The sequence below is a fragment of the Onychostoma macrolepis genome, chromosome 07 (assembly GCF_012432095.1).
Source record: "Onychostoma macrolepis isolate SWU-2019 chromosome 07, ASM1243209v1, whole genome shotgun sequence".
Classification (NCBI taxonomy): Eukaryota; Metazoa; Chordata; class Actinopteri; order Cypriniformes; family Cyprinidae; genus Onychostoma; species Onychostoma macrolepis.
The window spans coordinates 1,856,724-1,877,957 of NC_081161.1; the positions used below are offsets into that span (position 1 = coordinate 1,856,724).

The 21,234-nt window shown below is 36.6% G+C and overlaps 1 protein-coding gene across 2 annotated transcripts in view; it reads right to left on the minus strand.

Annotated features, from left to right (window-relative positions):
- Nucleotides 1-9,233: 9,233 nt before the first annotated feature.
- arhgef40 (Rho guanine nucleotide exchange factor (GEF) 40) overlaps nt 9,234-21,234 on the minus strand; it is a 35,874-nt gene continuing 23,873 nt past the window's right edge. Inside the window, exons 18-27 of one of the 2 annotated variants that reach the window (XM_058783366.1) lie at nt 19,740-20,116; nt 19,036-19,285; nt 18,658-18,744; nt 17,346-17,549; nt 15,938-16,117; nt 14,489-14,669; nt 12,450-12,560; nt 10,759-10,868; nt 10,613-10,675; nt 9,234-9,601 (exon numbers count right to left, since the gene is read on the minus strand). In XM_058783366.1, coding sequence (XP_058639349.1) covers nt 10,649-10,675; nt 10,759-10,868; nt 12,450-12,560; nt 14,489-14,669; nt 15,938-16,117; nt 17,346-17,549; nt 18,658-18,744; nt 19,036-19,285; nt 19,740-20,116 — 1,527 coding nt within the window. In that variant the 3' untranslated portion in view covers nt 9,234-9,601; nt 10,613-10,648. Of the gene's footprint in view, nt 9,602-10,612; nt 10,676-10,758; nt 10,869-12,449; nt 12,561-14,488; nt 14,670-15,937; nt 16,118-17,345; nt 17,550-18,657; nt 18,748-19,035; nt 19,286-19,739; nt 20,117-21,234 lie in introns of both variants that reach the window. The other variant, XM_058783365.1, reaches the window with a different exon arrangement.

Below are 21,234 nucleotides of genomic sequence, written 5' to 3' on the forward strand. Positions count from 1 at the left end.
CACAGATTCAGCAACTTTTGTTTCCTTTTGATTAAAAAATAAAATAAAATAAAATCTATAAATAATAAATAGGTGGAACTACTAATGTATTTGCAAGATTTTGCTGTAAAACAATACATAATAATAATAATAATAATATCTCTCACTTTCTATATACAATAAACATACAAACAAAATAATACATTAATAAATAAATACTGTTATTTTTGATGGCCTTTTAAAAAAAATAAAAAAATAAAACAAGCTGAACTCCTAATGCATTTGAAGCATTTGCTGTAAATCAGGAATAAATAAGTAAATAATAATAATAACAATAATAATTAGGTTAAACTACTAATTAATTTGGAGCATTCAGTTGTACAACAACAACAACAACAACAACAATACTACTACTACTAATAATGATAATGATAATGATAATGATTAGGTTAAACTACTAATTCATTTGGAGCATTCAGTTGTACAACAACAACAACAACGATGATAATAATAATAATAATAATAATAATAGTTTATTTAGACCCTTAACAGAAAACCTTTGTATATCAGATAATTTTTTTTTTCCAAATAAATAAATAATTAGGTTAAACTACTAATTCATTTTGGAGCATTCAGTTGTACAACAACAACGATGATAATAATAATAATAATAATAATAATAATAATAGTTTATTTAGACCCTTAACAGAAAACCTTTGTATGTCAGATAAACACATTTTTTTCCAAATAAATAAATAAATAGGTTAAACTACTAATTCATTTTGGAGCATTCAGTTGTACAACAACAACAACAACAACGATGATAATAATAATAATAATAATAATAATAGTTTATTTAGACCCTTAACAGAAAACCTTTGTATGTCAGATAAATATTTTTTTTTTCCAAATAAATAAATAAATAGGTTAAACTACTAATTCATTTTGGAGCATTCAGTTGTACAACAACAACAATACTACTACTACTACTACTACTAATGTCTGTACTCTATGTATCCACAGATTGAGAAGCTTTGTATGTCAGATTGAGTGTGATTTCTGCTGTTGGATGCTCTTTATGTACAGGTGTTATTGTCTGGTTCAGATCTTCATATGTGTTTGTGAGTTTGAGGATGATTTTGGAGAGGAATCTGGATATTAACTCACACACACTTCTGACTGTCAGCTCACGCGAGTGTGTCTGCGTGAACGTGTGTGTGTTTGTGTGTTGTGTGTGGTGTCTGATACAGTCATATCATCACCCGCCCCCAACGCTTTGATTGTCTTGTACGCCGCAGCACAAATGCACCAATTAATATGCAGAGAGTGAGTGAGACGGAGACAAAAAAAAGAAAGAAAGAAAAAAAAAACATGCAGAGGTGGGGGGAAGAGATGGCATGGAGAACAGGAAGGAGTGAAAAAGGGAGATGAAATGACAGATGAAGAGGAGGAAAAGAGAGCGACGTAGGGGTGGTCTGAGGGGAGATGAAACCTGATAGATGTTAGAGAGAAAGAAAGAAAGAAAGAAAGAGAGAGGGATGGAAGAAGAGAGCAGGGGACCGGCGCTGAATCAATACGTACATATTTAGTCAGAGATGGAGGGATCGATTGGTGAGGATGGAGGGAGAATGAGAGGAGAGGGGTTAAAGGGGTGGAGTGATGTGGCATTGGCTGCTGTCTCTTTGTCGCAGTGTCAGGGTATTGATACTGTAATATCGCCATGACAATAGCACCGTGGCGACGGCCATGACGACGCCCGGCAGCACAATACAGCCGCAGTATACTGAGGGCAGTGAGGCGGAGCAGGCCGCAGACGCAGATGCAGACGCAAACACATGTATATGTGACCATCAGAGAAGGTGCACACAGCCAGATGCATTTAAACTTGGAAATAAATGAGGTTTCAAAGGGGCAACATTATGGAAGTGGATTAGTAACATCAGTGTGACTTGTGGAGTTCATGTCAGCTGGGATTAAAGCAAACAAAAACAAAAACCAAACAAAAAAATGGTTGTGTCATTTGTAATAAAAATAATCATCAATTATATTTTTTACTTTTGGACCTCATGGTGTCTACTGATTAAAAATGTAATCAAATTTATTAAATCACAAGTTTATTAAATTGCAAGTAAATCACATATCAGTATTTATTTGCTGATAATATCATTTGTGATCACATAGTGTTAGTAAATCACATAGTTTCATGACAAAAAATAAAGAAGAAGACATTGCATTAGCAGGCGAGTATATCACTCGATAGAAACGACAAAGGTTGTCTTTGTGCTTTTTATTTTGGACTTTTAGTTTGTATTTAGTTCTTGTTTCCCGTTTCCTGTTCCCATCATCAGCTCCTGAGTTAGCCAGTGTGTATTTCAACCGGTGTTTTCTGTATTTGTGGTCAGGTCTTGTCTTATTGTTGGCTGTTTGATTGATGTCTTTAGTGTTTCTCTGTATTGCAATCTGAGTTTTTCAGTTGCTTTGTGTCTCCTTCTGTTTTCTAGTAATTCTTCATCTGGACTTGAATCCAGCTCTTCCTGGTCTCCAAGTTCCCTCTTGTTACAGTCTAGATCTAGAAGTCAGTGAATGGAGCCTTTTCAGAGTGTTCAAGTGTTTCTATGAAAGCCTATTTTCAGCACATAAAAAAAGTCACGCTTATCTAATTTAATTAATCATAATTATGATAAAAAATAATAGTTTCAAATTGTTGAAATTGAGATATTAAATAATAAAAAACAGTTGTGTCATAATTATAACTTTCTCATAATTTTGACTGATTTGAAAAAACAAGACAGTCTTAACATTTAATAATTGACTTTTCTTATTTCAACTTTGTCATGATTTTAACTTTTATCTCATAATTATGACTTAGCATCTCAAAATATTGACTTTATCTCATTATGAGTCATCGTAACTTATTTCAACTTTTTGTCATGATTTCAAATGTAGTATCTCATAATGTTGACTTTTATTCTCATTATGAGTCATATTTGACTTTTTCTCTCATAATTTCAAACTTTTTGCCATGATTTGAACTTTTTATCTCAATTTCAGCTTGCCATTTTAACATTTTATCTAACAACTTACTATCTCATAACGTTGAGTCATAATTTTGAGTTTTTACCTCATGACTCATAATTATGACTTATCTCATTTCAACTTTTTGTTATTTCTACTTATCTCAATGTTGATTTTTTAACTTTCTCATTATTACGAGTCATTGTGGCCCTTTATCTCAAGATTTCGACTTTTAATGTCATGATTTCAACTTATCTCATAATTACGACTTAGTATCTCAATTTCTACGTGTAATTTTGAATTTTATCTCGTTATGACGTATGAGTTATCTCAATTTCTGCTTGTCATCTCTCTATACATTTCCTCTTTTTATGCTTTTGTGGATGTGACAATGAAGACTAGAGCACTGGCTGCAGAAAATTCATCACAAGAATAAATTACATTTGAAAATATATTACAACCCGAATTCCAGAAATGTTGGGACGTTTTTTTTTTTTTTTATTTAAATAAAATGAAAACTAAAAGACTTTCAAATCACATGAGCCAATATTTTATTCACAATAGAACATAGAGAACATGTTTAAATGGATAAATTTTACACTTTTATCCACTAAATGAGCTCATTTCAAATTTGATGCCTGCTACAGGGCTCAAAAAAGTTGGCACGGGGTCAACAAAGGGCTGAAAAAGCAAGACATTTTGAAAAGATTCAGCTGGGAGAACATCTAGCAACTAATTAAGTTAATTGACATCAGGTCTTTAACATGATTAGCTATAAAAAGGGATTTCTTAGGGAGGCAGAGTCTCTCAGAAGTAAAGATGGGCAGAGGCTCTCCAATCTGTGAAAGAGTGCATAAAAATATTGAGGAATACTTAAAAAATGTTCCTCAACGTCAAATTGCAAAGGCTTTGCAAATCTCATCATCTACAGTGCATAACACCATCAACAGATTCAGAGAAACTGGAGAAATCTCTGTGCGTAAGGGACAAGACCGAGAAAGGCCCTCAGACGACACTGCATCACTCATCGGCATGATTCTGTCATTGACATTACTAAATGGGCCCAGGAATACTTCCAGAAACCACTGTCGGTAAACACAATCCGCCGTGCCATCTGCAGATGCCAACTAAAGCTCTATCGTGCAAAAAGGAAGCCATATGTGAACATGGTCCAAAAGCGCCTTCGTGTCCTGTGGGACAAGGCTCATTTAAAATGGACTGTTTCAAAGTGGAAAATTGTTCTATGGTCAGACGAGTCCAAATTTGACATTCTTGTTGGAAATCACAGACGCCGTGTCCTCCGAAGCTAAAGAGGAGGGAGACCTTCCAACGTGTTGTCAGTGTTCAGTTCAAAAGCCAGCATCTCTGATGGTATGGGGGTGCATAAGTGCATGCGGTATGGGCAGATTGCATGTTTTGGAAGGCACTATGAATGCTGAAAGGTATATAAAGGTTTTACAGCAACATATGCTCCCCTCCAGAGGACGTCTATTTCAGCAGGACAATGCAAAACCACATACTGCAGCTATTACAACAGCATGGCTTCATAGCAGAAGAGTACAGGTGCTGAATTGGCCTGCCTGCAGTCCAGATCTTTCACCTATAGAGAACAGTTGGCACATCATTAAACGAAAAATACGTCAAAGACGACCACAAAATCTTCAGCAGCTGGAAACCTATATCAGGCAAGAATGGAACCAAATTCCAACACCAAAACTCCAGAGACTCATAACCTCGATGCCCAGACATCTTCAAACTGTTTTGAAAAGAAGAGGAGATGCTACACCATGGTAAACATGCCCCTGTCCCAACTATTTTGAGACCTGTAACAGGCATCAAATTTGAAATGAGCTCATTTTGTGCATACAATTGTAAAATTTCTCAGTTTAAACATTTATGTTGTCTATGTTCTATTGTGAATAAAATATTGGCTCATGTGATTTAAAATTCTTTCAATTTTCATTTTATTCAAATTTAAAAAACTTCCCAACATTTCCGGAATTCGGGTTGTAGAATAAAGTGAATATTACTGTTTTTACTGTATTTGTCGATCAAATAAATGCAGCCTTGGCAAGCAGAAGAGACATTTTTTTCAAACTTGAAACTTTTGAATGGTACTGTAGATATAGTATGATAATGCACCTTTTTTTTTTTTTTTTTTCTGACAATGCAGAGAAGAAAGGACTAAGAGTGGCATGACGCAGGCCAGATTCGAACCTGCTTCTGTGAACACAGCAGCTCTCGTAAGGTCCTGCTCATTTCCCACCTCTCCATGACGAATGACACTATTATTGCTGTTAATTGTAACGAAGGCATGTTTTCAGATAGCACATGTACTTCATAACTCGCTGCATGCGTGAGAGAGGCGTGATCTTCAAGACAAATGGCCGTTTGTCAGCACATAAGTCAGTGTGAGTGACCGACCGGTGTTTCTCTCTCTCTCTCTCTCTTCATGATGTGCGCTTCCCCTCGCTCGCCTCATCCCTCCTTAATATGATGTAAAAAGCTAATCGCATGCAAATGTCTGTTGTCCCGGTAACACGGCCGAAAAATCCCTTTGATGTTTCACCCAACTCATTCTCTCCACGTTCTCTTTGTTCGCCCGAGTCTCGCTGCCTCGTCAACACCCCCCTCTCTCTCTCTCTCTAATCCTCACACTATCTCTCTCTCTCACCCCCACCCCATTTAAACCCATTCTCTCGCTCTCTTCACATTTCTATCAAGACAAAAAACTTCTCTGCCCTCAGCCATACCTTTCTCACACTCACTGCGTCTGCTGCGCCCCCCTCACTCGTCTGTCTCATTCTTTCGCTCTTGTTCTCCCCTCTCTGTGCCTCTCCGTCTGTCCCTCCTTCATTTCCCATCATACCATCTACTGTCTTTGGCCTCTCTCTCTCTCTTTTTCTTTCTGTCCTGCACGCTCTTTTCATCTCTTTTTTTTTTTCCCTTTCAAAAATGCGATGCCTTCTGCTGGTCACTGAGTGGCTGCCATTTTCAGCGTGTCAGTAATGTTGTCAAGTGCGTATCCCATAATGCTCTCATATGCACTAAATGTCATCAGGCTCTAAAATGGCTGCGGGGAGAAAAAAAGGGGGTAACGACTTGGTTCTGTTCATTTAATATTCCCACAAAGACAATTAAACAGTTACAAAGTCAAAAAAGAGCATGCAATTTAAAGCGTTCAAAAATGTAAACATTAATACATGATGAGGCTTATAAAGACAGCTTGTTTCTCTGGCACACACTCCTGTTTACAATCAAAACCATGAATCACGCCAAGGTATTTATGGTTTGGGAGCGAGCTGGATCGCACACGCCCCGCTGCGGAGAGTATTTTTGGCCTGAATGTGGGTTTGGTGCTGTAGATACAGTGCATTCCTCCCACACTCGCACAGGTTTGGGGTCGGCCGCGCTTCAGTCCTACGCTCCTCTCTAAGTGCTCCGTCTTTCTCAGAAATGGGGTTTGTCCTCTGAACTGCTTAATTATTGAAGAAACTATGCAACTTCCCATTTCTTCTAACACAGCACAGTTCTTTTGCTCAGAGGGTGCTATTCTGCAGTTCTCAGTTGGGCTCTATTTCTGAATATTTCTTTGACTGCACACTTTTGAGTCGTGTCTAATCTGAGCGGAGCGTGAGATGTTGTTGAGATCTCTTCTGAAACTTTTGTTTTCTAAGGAGGATAATCTCTACTTAAATCTTGTCACTACTATTAAAGGAATATTCAGAGCACAAGTCAAGGTCAATCGACAGACTTGTGTCATAATGTTGATTACCACAGAAAACTATTTCAGCACGTCTCTCCATTTTCTTAAATATTACTTTTAACTTTTCAACATGATTTCTACTTAGGATCTCATCATTTTTTTTAACACTTTTGAATTTTTATCTCAGAATTTCAAATGTCAAATTTAAACTTGTGTCATGATTTCAATTATCATAATTATGACTTTTGGCTCATATTTTTATCTCATAATTATGATCTAGTATCTCATAATTTTGTCTCCTACGTTGACTATTTCAACGTGTCTCTGCTTTTTCTTAAAAAAAAATGTAAAAGAATTACTGACTGTAATGTTTCAGACTTCAATTGCATGTTAATAGCAATTAAATAAAATGTATTATATATTAAAATTATATTACATGCAGACAGCTGAACTTTACAGTGCTTTTTTGACCCACTTAAGTAAAACTTCAGTAAAACTTAAGAATATATATAAAAAAATAATTATTATAATTTAAAAATTACACTTTTTTTAGAAGTGTGTGAGTGTGCTCTAATTAAGCACACTTATGTGGCCTTTCATTTCATTAGTATATTCTTAAATATGATGCAAGTAGATGGTGGCAATTTGTAAACATTAAAATACTCACTGTTTCAGGATATAAACATGCTAAAATGATTTTACTCTACATTCTAACCTTTTGTGTGAAGTTTATCCAATTTTGCAATTTTTTTTTTTTTTTTGCAATGATAATTTAGAAGTAGATAGTTTAAAATGGCTGTAAAAGTGATTTAAACAACTTTAAACTATTTTGCTTTTAAAATCCCCCAAAAACTGGTCTCATTCACTTCCAATGTTAGAGCCTCACTGTAAGTTGTAATCAGATATTCCTAAGTGGTAATCAAATGTTACACCACAAATGCTGTTGACTGATCCTAACTTGTATAAAAAGATCTTATTTGGGATTTCTTTCCGCTATGGGTGTATCAGCACATCAAGCTCAATACGCAGCTCGACAGATTAAAACCTCTTCAGCGCAAGGAAAAACAAAAACTTTGGCTGTTGTTTCATCAGTAGAAGACGTGCTCAGAAGCGTAGAGTTTCCACTATCTAAAATATGCAACAAGACAGATGACTTGAAGTACAAACACAGCTTATAAAGGATGATTTTCCAGAGTCAGACCTCATAAATTCAAAAGTGGATTACAGATGCTGGAGTCAGTTTCTACGCGGTTGAACCTTTGAGTAGATTAGCGTTCCAGCATCTAATACTCTTTAAGACTGTGCAGAATCTGGCTAATGGAAAAGCTGAGGGCGGAGTTAAATAATTACATAACTCATAAAGCATAAAATACACCATCCATAGCAGCTCTCTTTTGAAACGCAGGTCTGGATTTGGCTCTCGGATCGGCCAGGGCAATAAAAGACAGCTGGTGCTTAACTAAACTCAGAGAACGGAGAAGAAAGCCTTCACTTTTCTTCAATACTCTGAGATGAAGATGGGCTGAAATACCAGATGTGTCCTCGGCCAAAAACAGTCGGGGGTTTGAAATACAAAATATGTTAAAGCATTTAACTCATATATCACAAAGTGCCACTTGAAATAAGCTGCACTGACAGAATCTTTGCTACTTTTAATATTTTGAGAGTTTGCATTTGGCATAATCTTGCAAAACGTGTCTTTGGTTTGGATTTGCTCCACATTTGCAATGAAGTTTAAAGCTCCAAGTTACTGCTGTAGCACTTAAGTTAAATACTCACACTTAAATACTGACCTTAAAGTCAACATGAAATATCAAGTTCACCTCAAGAGTATCGCCATGTTTCCCATTTAAACATCTTGCTTTACTTCATATTATTGCTCTACTCTTTGTTATTATTTTTCAGTTGGAATAGAATTTCAGAGGTGAAGAAAGTTATTACATACTGATGAAATATTATAATTTTTTTTTTTCTTTGGTATAATGTACAACAAATACTCATGCAAAAGTAAAGTGTATTAAAGGAACAGTTCACCCAAAATGAAAATTTGCTGAAAATGTGCTCCAAGATGTAGATGAGTTTGTTTCTTCTTCAGATTTGTAGAAATGCATCATTGCATCACTTGCTCAGCAATGGATGCTCTGCAGTGAATGGGTGCCGTCAGAATGAGAGTCCAAACAGCTGATAAAAACATCACAATAACCCACACCACTCCAGTCCATCAGTTAACATCTTGAGAATAAGTCATCCTGTCTGAATCAGGAGAGAAATCTGCACAGATCAAGCACCGTTTACAAGCCCAAACAGCTCTAAACAAATATGTGGCTGGACTTTGATGTAAGAGATGGTCTTTATTATCATGGACTTGTATTTTAGTTAAAAAACATCTTAACGATGGATTTGTTTCAGCTTTTGTCTTCTCAAGATGTTAACTGATGGACTGAAGTGGTGTGGATAACTTGTGATGTTTTTATCAGCTGTTTGGACTCTCATTCTGACGGCACCCATTCACTGCAGAGCATGCATTGCTGAGAAAGTGATGCAATGCTGCATTTCTCCAAATCTGATGAAGAAACAAACTCATCCTAATCTTGTATGGCCTAAAAATGAATACGTTTTCAGGAATTTTGATTTCATGTTGACTTTAATGTCATCTTTTGCAGTTTTTAACGTGTGTGTGGGCCTGAGACGCTGAATCAACTTTGATTCACTACCTGAAAGTCAATTATCAAGAGCAACTGAAAGTAAAAGCAGCGAGACGGCTGCCGACACACGACCTCCAGTCTTCTGTAATACTGTATTTACACGGCTGTGTGCGTCTTGTGATCCAGTTTGTGTCCAGTTGTCCCAGTCGGAAATATGTGGCAGAGTTTTTGATTAAAGAAACAGCACCCGTTGAGTCTGAGGAAAAGACAAAAAGTAATGCTATTATGAGTAGAAAATACGTACCTTGCACAGAAAAGAGTGTTTACACCTGAAAAAGAAATCTAAAACAAAGTTTGGGTGTGTTTTTGTTGAGCACCATATTTGATACATCAGGCTTATATAGTATAATATAGTGAGAATATGAAAAAAAAAACAAAAACAAAAAAAACAGCTCACTTTAATTCAGATACCGAAATTGAGCAAAAATCTGCAATTTGTGCAGAAGCTGATATTAATATGATGACATTCTGATGCTTGTAATGTAAATCAATGAGATCTTTATAACAGTATAGCAGATACACAAAATTATATAAATATCAGTTGTCCCTTTATATGAGATCTAAATGCTTAGTTTGATGATCAAAGCATATAGTGCACTGTAATACAATGATGACTGAGATGAAGAAACAAACTTTCCTCAAAAGATCCTGATGATCAGATTCGGGTCTCACCGATTTTTCAAAACAAATAAATAAAATAAATAAAAAATGATGTCTGGAGAATCAAGTAAAGCTGAGCTGCTTCAGTCCAGTAAGTGTCCGTTTTGAAATATCATTAGCAATATCAAAGTTATTCTTAAGATTACTTTATAAAATCAGTAAAGATTTGACAGCAGAAAGACACGTGAAGCACGAGCTCAAGGTGGACATTTGCACAATTACACTAAAAGAGCTCTACACTAAAATAAAACACTCTAAACTATCAATCAGACGACAGAAGACATGCAGCAGATTGCGTGTGACAGCGAAGTCTGATCTTGCTGATCATTTAGAAGCCTTAGAAATGTGTGCATTAAATATGTACAGGCTTTATAGGGCTAAAAGTGCATTTAATAGTTTATTGATGCTTTGCTGCATGAGGTAGATGCTGTAAACACACACTCTGAAAGCATCTTTCTCCACTGATAGAGACATATCCATGTATTTAAAAAAATGAAGAAATGTGTTAATAAACAAAACAATACATTTAAATGCATTAAGTACTTACATTAATTTTAAGAAATGCATTATGAGTTGAAATGATTCACACAGAGGTGGAGGGTGAAGAGCTCTGTAAAACATAAAATATCATCATTGTTGTCACTCAATGTACACAAGTGTGTGTGTGTGTGTGTGTGTGTGTGTGTGACTCACCTGATTGTGACCTGTTTGCTCGCCGTTTCTCTTTGAATCTCTCGCAGAGGCGGGTGAGTCGCCCTCTTTCATGCTGCCCACAGAAGACGAATCTGAACAACTGCTCTGAACTGAACAGACACAGTGAGAAAGACAGATATACATGCAAATATTAAACATCATAGTAATTCATGTACTGCCTATATATATATATATTGCCAATTTTAATTCAATAAAAATAACTTAAAATATTAGGTAACACTTTACTTAAAGCCGTTATGTATTATGCATTATAAAGGGTTATTAAAGGGTATAATGCATTATAATTATTCATAATGTGCGTTGTAATACATCATATCTAGTCGTAAATAATCATAACCAAATTTAAAATGCATAGCGTAACAATGAACTGATAAGTCTTATAATGTATTAACTATGGTTACAATAATTCATGAGCTTATACAATGCATTATAATGCGCATTACAAGGCATAATTAATGCATTAACACTACTTTTATAATGCATTATACATAAAGGTTTCCAAATATTATTTTACTTGAATGCAGTAGACAATGTACAATATTATGCTAATAAGAATATAAATCAAAGCATCACTGAGAATAATAAAAACAAACACATTCAAAAGTAAAGGCCACTAATCTCACAGACATGAACATTTGGGGAGAACATATGCTTAAATTTTAATTTACCCAAAATAGGCTTTACAGAACAAACCAAAAAATATTCAGATATACATTTTGATATTTTTATTTTTTTTACTATTGGGTGCAGGACACCACAGTTCATTTATGTAAGTGAGGATAGTAAAATAAAGTAAAGTGTGACATATTATACCCAAAAATTCTTCATAGAGTGGACTAGCAGTAAAACTGATCAAAATTTGAGACCAAAAATGATTCAGACACTTTGACCTGAGCGTGTTTTGCTGAAGTGTTTTTTCTGTAATTGCGAATGCGACCTTTTTACACACAGACTGAACTAAATGAAGCATTGCTTGGTGATTGGTTGAGCTAAATTGGTTTTATCTAATTGTGTGCTTAAATTTAACAGCTGACAGCTATTCAGCCGAATTCATTACATACCTTTCTATCAAACTTTTATTTTTTTGTCTATGAAATATGAAATTCACCCTTGAACATTTAAGTGACATCTGGTGGATAATTATGAGTACTACATGCAGAGCAGAAGAGCAGAAGAACAGAAGGATGACTGTGTGACTGTGTGTCTGTATCAGGGTGACCATACGGGACATTTTTACGGGACGCGTCCTTGCCAGGATTTCTATATTGCCTAAAATATCCAGGTTTTGGCTGTTTGCACTGTGCAGATGGATCGTTGTGTGACATTCAGGAGAGCTATAGAGAGCAGAGCAGACGGCTCCTTATGCTTTCAAATCACTCTCGAGCCTACTTTGGTGTCTTTTTTGATCGGTGCGCAGCGACGCTTCAAGTCAAACGAACAAATAAACATGAGCACATATTTGCATCGCTTTGATCGTTCTCTGTAGATCTCACCTTCTCATGCGCAGCGCCACGATTGGTCGATTATGTACAATACCTGCATGTTATTGGTCAAACTACTTTGGATGTTTTAGGCAATATTCAAATCCTGGCCAGGAGGTGTCCCGTATGGACGGCACATATGGCCACCCTAGTCTGTATTAGTGTGTGTGTGTGTGTGTGTGTGTGTACCTCTGTCGTTCAGGGTGAAGCTGGAGTCCAGGTCTGAAGCTTGAGCTCCCGTCACATCCAGCAGCAGCTTACTGGAGACTCCCATACACAGAGACTCCTTCAGACACAACTCTACACACACACACACACACACTTCATTCAGTTACACTGCCCCCGATGATATCTGGACACTTAAATCACACTGAAAATGTTCATCGTCGTAGTAGCAGTGTGTTTAAATGTTTTGGTGTTTTAAGTGAATGAATGAAGTTCTGCTCAAGTTCACACAGGTGTAGAATATAATAACCACAAACAAACACAATTCTGACAATCTTCATATTTAACACTGCATTATTAGACCAAACAGAGGTCTTTTTGTGAAAATATGTGCTTGAAAAGCGTACTGGGCATTTTTTCTTTACAGTGAATGACTTCTTTGTCGTCTATCCCGTGCATTTTGAGAGTCCACAGTATAGAAACACCACTAAAACATGATGGCTAACTAACAAAACAGAATAAAATGTGTAGTCATTTAAAAGTCTCATTTGCATAAAGAAAAGACAAAAGTGCAAATGCAAATCAATGCCTTAATGAGTGACACAGATTCATTTTCCATTATTAATTAATTAACTGTTAATCACAAATTGGTCTTTTCCAAAAACTGCCCCTAGACAAGATCCTGCAGAAAACACACAGGCGGAAGATGTCTAATTAAACTGCCTTTTAGTGTTGTCTTAATTAGACATAAATAACTGGGTCAATAACGGCAAAGTATTTGTATTTAAGAGCTCATTAATTAGAGAGGATGGGCACTTACTTAATTAAGCAAAACTTTGCGGTATTTAACTAATGGATTTTTGACAGTAAACTCAAAAGCTCAAGATATTGTGAAAAAAATCAAAAACTGTCAAAAATCCTAGTGCGCTGCCTACTGAGGCATCATCTGCATGCATCACAAGCCCCATTCAGATATTCTGCATGGCGACGTTTGGTAAATTTAGCATTTACAGGCAGTGGTCCGATGCGCCTCCAAGATGTTTTCCTCTAAACACCACAGAAAAAATTCCTGGCAGAATAACTTCATGTTTTTTGACAAACACCAGGCTCGTGTGGTTAGTTACTTCTGTCTCAGTCCTCATCTCTGAGCTTATAGGAGGACCCGAAACGTTAGCTACTTCTGAAATCATCATGGTTGACAATAATAATCATAGGAACACTGTACTGTAGCTCTAAACAAGAAACATACCAACCATTTAACTGTGGCTGTTGGCTATTTTCTCCCAAGTAATAAAATGGGAACCAGTGACCAGATGTGAAAAATAAGGGTGCTTAATTATATTGAATGTGCACTTCAAATCTTGAAAGTCTATCTATCTATCTCCTGTACTTACTGTTAATATTAAGATAATAATATAATATTAATTTAATAAAAGGCCACTTAAGTCACTTTCATGACTGTTTCTCAACACACTTAAGTGCAAAATTAAAAGTTTTACTTTAAAGTACATTTTAAATCATTGTTTTAATATTTTTGTCATGCTTTAAAGTACCCTTATTTTTAATGTGTTGATTAACATACTATAGCACAATACTAAACTACTTGATTATCGTTTTAATTCTAGTGTATCACTCATATTACATTTAAAGTTAATATAATTGTACAAATGTGTAACTACAAATATACAAACAAGTTTTAAATAGAAATGAGATTAAAGTATATTTGAGTTGATCATAAACGCTTGTCAGTACATTCAGCAGCACATAATAATACATAAGAAATAACACATAAAGGTGTACTTAAGTCATACTTAAGTGGGTCAAAAAAAATAAAACAAATAATTGTAATTAACATGCAATGAAAGTCCAAGAAAACATTACATACAGTTTGCACTTATATATTCTTATAAAAGTATATTATTTCCATAATAGGTCCTAAAGAGTACTTGAAGTGTAGTGAAACGTCATAGTTATATTTTACTCAACGCTGCATCAAAAGAAAATCATCAACAGAAAAAGAAGCAGAGCGTGATGTGTAACAGGGGTCAGAGGTGAGTCCTGACCTGTGTTGTGCATGGCGTGAGTCCAGAGCAGCTGTGCGATGTCGTGGCTCCAGGTTTCTCTGTCCTGAACGCTGGAGGCCTGGAGAGTGAGACAGTCTCTGGTGCGGGACGTCTGTCTCACCCACACCTCAAACCTCAGTCTGTCCTCGCCCACGCTCTGAGTGAGACCCATCTCACCCGTCTGAGGAAACACAGGCAGTCAGACGCCACCATACTAACACACGACCCATGCTCTCATGCTCTGCTGTTTCCCACATATTCATGTTTATGCCATGGTCTGTCTGAATACTGGATTCTGATTGGCTGGCAGGTGTTAATTAAATTCGTTGAACTGCAGGTAGTTCCAGGTCAGTTTAATCAAGTTCTATATTAATGCGCTTCCTATAAACATTGGTAGCCATAGTAACATACAGTTACAGTTGAATAGTAATACAGACTATTCATTTTTATCGTTCGGGTCAAATGTTGCAGCACAAATATTGTTAACATCTTTAATATGTAAATGCTGGGAAATGTCCATGGCATAAACGGGATAATCAATGGCTAGCTGTGCATTAAACGATTTGAATGCACCTCCGCTGCGCGTCGGGCGGTTCTTCACCTCCACGTCGTGCATTCAAATCGTTTAATGCACAGCTAGCCGTTGATTATCCCTTACATATATTCATGCACAGAAAAAAAAAACACATGATCAAACTGAGATGCCATTTAGAGTCAGAAATAATATACTTTAACAAGAATACACTCAAATGTGAACTGAATGCAATGCTTTTGCAGTTAATTGCAATTAAATGAAAATGTATTTAAATTTATATTAAATGCAGTTAGCTTAACTAACTAGAAGGACTTAAGTGCATCTTTATATGCAATTTCGTAATTACTTCTATCAAAACAAATACTGCTGAATGCACTGAAAAACATTCATGATAAACTAAAATGTACTTTAAAGTAATTTCTATTGAAACTTTCATGCCATGTACTTGTATATATTTGTATTGGTGTATTTAAGATGTATTTAACACACAGCAGTTGCATGTGCTTTAGTTTGTTAGTCAACACATCAAAATAAGTGTACTTTTTTGAAGCATGACACAATATAATGATTTAAACTGTTCACTGAAGTATTTTTTTTTTTAAATTAACATTGTTGCAAAGTGCCCTTTTTAAAAGTCTACTTAAGTGTGCTAAGAAACATAGTCATGAAAGTGTCTCTCTTTAAGTTTTAAGTGGCCTTTACTTCCATTAATAGTATATTATCTATATTATCTTTGTGGACAGTGAATACAATTAATCTCACAACATAAACAAATACCTTTTTTGTCTCATAATGCATACTGTAGTCATTTTCTTTTAAACAAATAGCAGCACACTAATATTCCCCTCCAAACACAGCCTGCGTGTGTTGTTTAGCGTGTGTGTGTGTGTGCGTGTGTGTGTGTGTGTGTGTACCTTAATACTGTGTTTGAAGCTGTACACACTGCATCCCGGGGTGGGTGTTTTGTGTTTGGTGAAGATGACATAGTTCTGATAGAGGAAGACGTTTCTGATTCCCGTTTTCTTCCGTCGGCCTCCACCGCAAACACACAGCTCACCCTGACGCACCAGATCTCCACGCTCCGCCACGGGGATCTGACACACACACACACACACACACACACACACAGACAGAAGAGTGTGTCTACTTTCTGTTTTGTGATTCAATATGATATGAAGGATGCATCAATTATTTCATTGTTCATTGTTTACATTATATCATTGTTCATTTATTTATGTTTTACGATCACATCCACCCTGAATAAAATACAACTTCACTAAAGGTCAAGCATGTCATTTTTGTGACTTCAGAGGTACCAAACAGAACTGCAGAGAAAAGAGAAGAATTTAAGCATCTAATAAAAAATAAAAACACATGCAAACTGGCCAGTAACATTTTATTCACTCATCAAAACACATTGTTGTTGCTCGCATCAATGGCTTGGCGAGTGTTAACAGCACTAAAACTACTGTGCACATGATCAAGACCTGGACCTGCAATACTTTATATCACTGAGGATAAACCAGCCTGCTAAATAAACTTTAAAAATAAAAAAAAAAAAACTTTTTAAAGGATCCATGAAACCACATTTTTTGAAACATTAACAGATGTGTATGCGTTGCACATTATTGAAACAGTGATATCACACACAGTTATTTGTGCATTTGCATTTATGCATTTGGCAAACGCTTTTATCCAAGGCACACATTTTTGCCGGTATAGGTGTTAGAAATCAAAAACCTGCAATCAAGGTGTTGTTGGCACCATTTAGAGCAACAGGAACAGCATGATTATATGATTATTTATATATTATTAAACTGAATTAGCTTTTTAGACTATTTACCTTTTATTCACTTTTAGTTTTAGTAATTTGTTTTAACACTCCAGCTTAAACTTGGTTTATTTCTCTTTGAAGGCACCATTTACAAATGTAACATTTTCATGTAGTTATATTTTATTTAAACTTAATTTCAATTGAAACATTTTTTTTTAAATAGTTTTAGTTAGCGATAAAAATACTTTACAGGAACACTGTATATTTAGAAGAATGTTTCAATTGTTTTTGTCCATACAGTGAAAGTTTCATAATTACAGACCAGTTAAAATGTTAAAATGTTTATTCTTTGCATGTATAATCCATAAAAACATATCTGATTTCATGAAGTTATCAGTATTATGTTGTGAATGCTTGACCCTTTAAATTGCAGCTCAATCTGTTAATTTCATTTTGACCACCAGGTGGCGGCAGTGCAGTGGTCATGTGACCTCACAAAGACATACTGTAGACTGTGCTGTGAGTGAATGTGGCTATTGAGTTCATACCGGACACCCTGTGATGAGATCACTGGCTCGCAGATCCTCTCCGTGCCGCTGGGCGTGTTTTAGGATGGAGAGGGCGGAGTCAGAGGTGGGGTTGAGACCGCCCAGTTCCTCCAGTGTCTGGCAGTACTGCTCCAGTCTCTGAACGGGAGCCGAGAGACACTGAGGAAACGGAGGAGCGGGGACAAGAGAGGAAGACAGCTTCGACTGGAGAGAGAGAGAGAGAGAGAGAGAGAGAATGATTAAATAAACTGCTCATTATTTCCCACATCTAAAAAATGGCACAGATATCAAAAACACATTTGCCACCCTGTGGGCGAAGACAGTAGTGCAACATAAGAACACAGAGGCATAAGAAATAGAGAAATAGAAATAGAAATAGAAATAGAAATGTGCTTGATTGCATTGAACGCATACTTCAAATCTTATATATAAGATAAATAATGCAACATTAATGAAACAGAATGCCACTTAGGTGACTTAATGAGAGACCCTTTCATGACTGTTTCTTAACACACTTAAGTACACTTTTAAAAAGCAAACTTTCTTAATAATGTCAAATCGAATCTTTTACTTTAAAGCACATTTTAAATTGTTTTAATAAGCATTTGTCATGCTTTAAAGTATGCTTATTTTGATGTGTTGACTAACGTATACTAAAGCACATGCAAAGAACATGTTTATAATTTCAACTGTAGTTTGCTATTCAATATTACATTTATTATATTTTAAATGTACTAAATTGCAACCTCATCATTACAAACGTGTAATTCGAAATGACAGTATATTTTAGCATAAATGCTAGTCAGTACATTCAACAGTGCGCTTTAACCATATTTCAAGACAATAAGAAGTAATGATAAAATTGTGCTACTAATGAAAAAGCCCTACTTCAGAGGGTCAAAAACACACTCAAATTCAGCTAACTGCATTTAATATAAATTTAAACTGAGTTTTACATCCAGTACATGTAATAGTATATTATTTTATTATATCTTTAGCAGTATATTCTTTTAAAGTATATTAAATCTGTACTAAGTACTCATTTTAAAACTAAGTGTACTTTTTTACATGGGTACAAACTGGCCTTTCATTCCATTTTTTAAGGAACAAAAAGCACACATTTCATGCTTTTTTGTACGATTTAAAAAAAAAAAAAAAACTTGGCACAGAAAGTAGGTAATGTAGCATGCACTGAGGCTCTGTTTCACACTTGATTCATGAAATGTTCCATATGGACACAGCTATACCTCTCCTGTGTGTGCTCTGATGACATACTAATCAATTAAATGAAAGTTTGACATTGCTTTCTCACCCTGAAGAAGTCAGCAGCCTGACTGATGAGCAGAGCGTCCGGCTCGGGTCTCATCCGGATGTAGTGGGAATACAGAAGAAACTGATCCTTCTGAGAGCAAACAGATATCAGGAAATACTCGATTCAACATTTCATTATTCATAACATTCTTGTTATGATCTCAGATGGCAGTATTGCTGTTTTTTTCAGCTTCATTCACATTTATGTGGCTGTTTTTTATTTTATTTCATTTTTTAAAACAATTTCTTATTGAAGATTGCATTAAAACAGCCTTTTTTTTTACGATTCTTTATTTATTGTTAACATGTTGTCATTTTCAATGTAACTGTAATTTTGCAAAATCATGGAAAAAGTGTTCAAATGTGAGCTGTTACTCACATATTTGCTGAAGCAGTCGGTCTGCTGCAGTGTCTGGGAGAGAGCGCCCTCCATGGCCGGGAGGAGTGACTGCGAGTGGAAGGCAGAGAGGTTTTTCCAGTTACAGAAGAGTGACTCTGTCTTTCCTCTCAGCGCAGACGGGACGTCTGAGGACTCCAGGAGGGGCAGATAGTTCTCCTCCACACCTTTAAGAACAGCCACATACTGCCTCTCTGTGCTGACCAGCCGACACCACTGTAAGTACAGCTTGCTGTGATAGAGAGAGAGATTGACCCAAAAACATGGTTCATCCTTAATGAAAATTGATCTTGAAATTCTTCATTTGTCATTGACTCTGTTTTTCAAAGTGTTGATTTTTGGTAAATTGCATGGAAACCAAAGGCAGGTACAATTGACCCCTAACACAACTGATGTCACCAAAATTTGCACAGCCTTTCCAAAACAAAGCCATGTGTCAAAACTTTGCATTCACATGCATGACCCTAAATGAGAAACTGCGACAAAATTTCTGGAAGAAATAACAGGGAGAAAACTGAATGCAACAGGAGGGTGCAGTGACTCGGGAAGCAATAATAAAATAATGCATTAAACTGGCAGCTCTAGAATTGCAATGTTATGTATATAGCCCCTTAATGAACATTTACGAATACGCTCACAAAGTAGCTTCATCGGGTGATTTTTGAAGGGAAATCTCTCTCACGCACCTCTGTGCGGTCGCTCCCGCTCTCTCCACCCCCGTCTCTCTTTCGGTGCGGCTGAGCAGCACATGTTGGCGCGTGAAGCCCGTATGATCCGCCACTTCCTTACTGCTGACCTCCACTCCTCTGATCAGCACTCCTCCTCCTCCTGCTCCTCCTCCAGCGGGATCCCTCCATCCTGGAAGCGCTGCTGCCACCCCTGCTGTAAGGATGGGATCCGTCAGCGCCCGGCGGCCCAGCCAGGACAGCGGAGAGGACTGGCCCGATGTGGATTCGGCGGGTTTAGACACGGCAGCGGAACGGCGCGGGGCCAGCAGAGCCTGGAGGTCGAAACTGGGGTGACGCTTGCGAGGGGGTTTGGGAGGAAGGGGTGCATCTGTGGCCTACAGCAGGACATAGAACAGTGCAAAGTATACTTCAGTTTTTACGTGAACATGAAGTTCTGCGTACAGTGTGCATGACGCAAATTTCATCACCAGAATAGTATGCACGTACTGCACATGCACCACCTGATTTTTGTAACCAACTTTCGTATGCGCAGGTCACACATGCACACTGAATTTATTGGACCATTTGTCGGACCATTTGTCAAACCCAATGCTAAACCTACCATCCCTCTTGGAGGTCTCCCAACCTATTTGCGGCGTAAGTCTCTCCCACTTGGAGGTCTCCACGCAGCAGCGATATATACTTGCATGGTTGTGGCTAGAAGGGATACGGCCAGGAAATAACAATAAAGTAAATTTTCAACCTATCACATTCTGTTTTATTAACGTCTACACCTACTCAACCCTAAACCTACCATTACAATAATGCAAATACATTAATTATTGTTCAGCGTGACAAATATGACATAATATTGATGCCCAGTAAGCCCTGGTGGCCGTAGCTGTATCCCCTTCTAGCCTCAACCCCGGCCATTGTTTCAAAGTAGAAAATGAAACTAAAAAGACGAAACTACAACAAAATAGTGGAGCTTGCAACAACAGATATCTGCAATGACAAGCACTCGTTTGAGAGGGTTATGAGATACAAAGTATGAAGACATTTTTTTCGGTCATAACATCTGGCGACAAATAGCGCAGACACTGGACAAAGGTGAAGCTTTCTAAAGCATGTGTTGGCTGCCTGCATTCGAGCATGCTATCAAATAGTGTATGTTTTCAAATGATGTATACTTTTTTGTACGTGTACATGCATAAAAGTATACTTTGTAAGTATTTATTTTATCATACAGACTTAAAAAAAACAAAAACCAAAAAAAAAAAACACAAGACACAAAATGAACACTTACCAAACAACAAATGCAAATAAAAGCTAGTTGGCTGAATGGCAACTTTTTTGATGAATTGCAACATAATAAATAGTTTAAAGGTGCAGTAAACAATTTCTGAGAAATACTGTAAAAGTTGATCAGACTGACCACCAAAACATACCTGTAGGTGCGCGCCCACACACACACACACACACACACACACACACACACACACACACAGTGTGA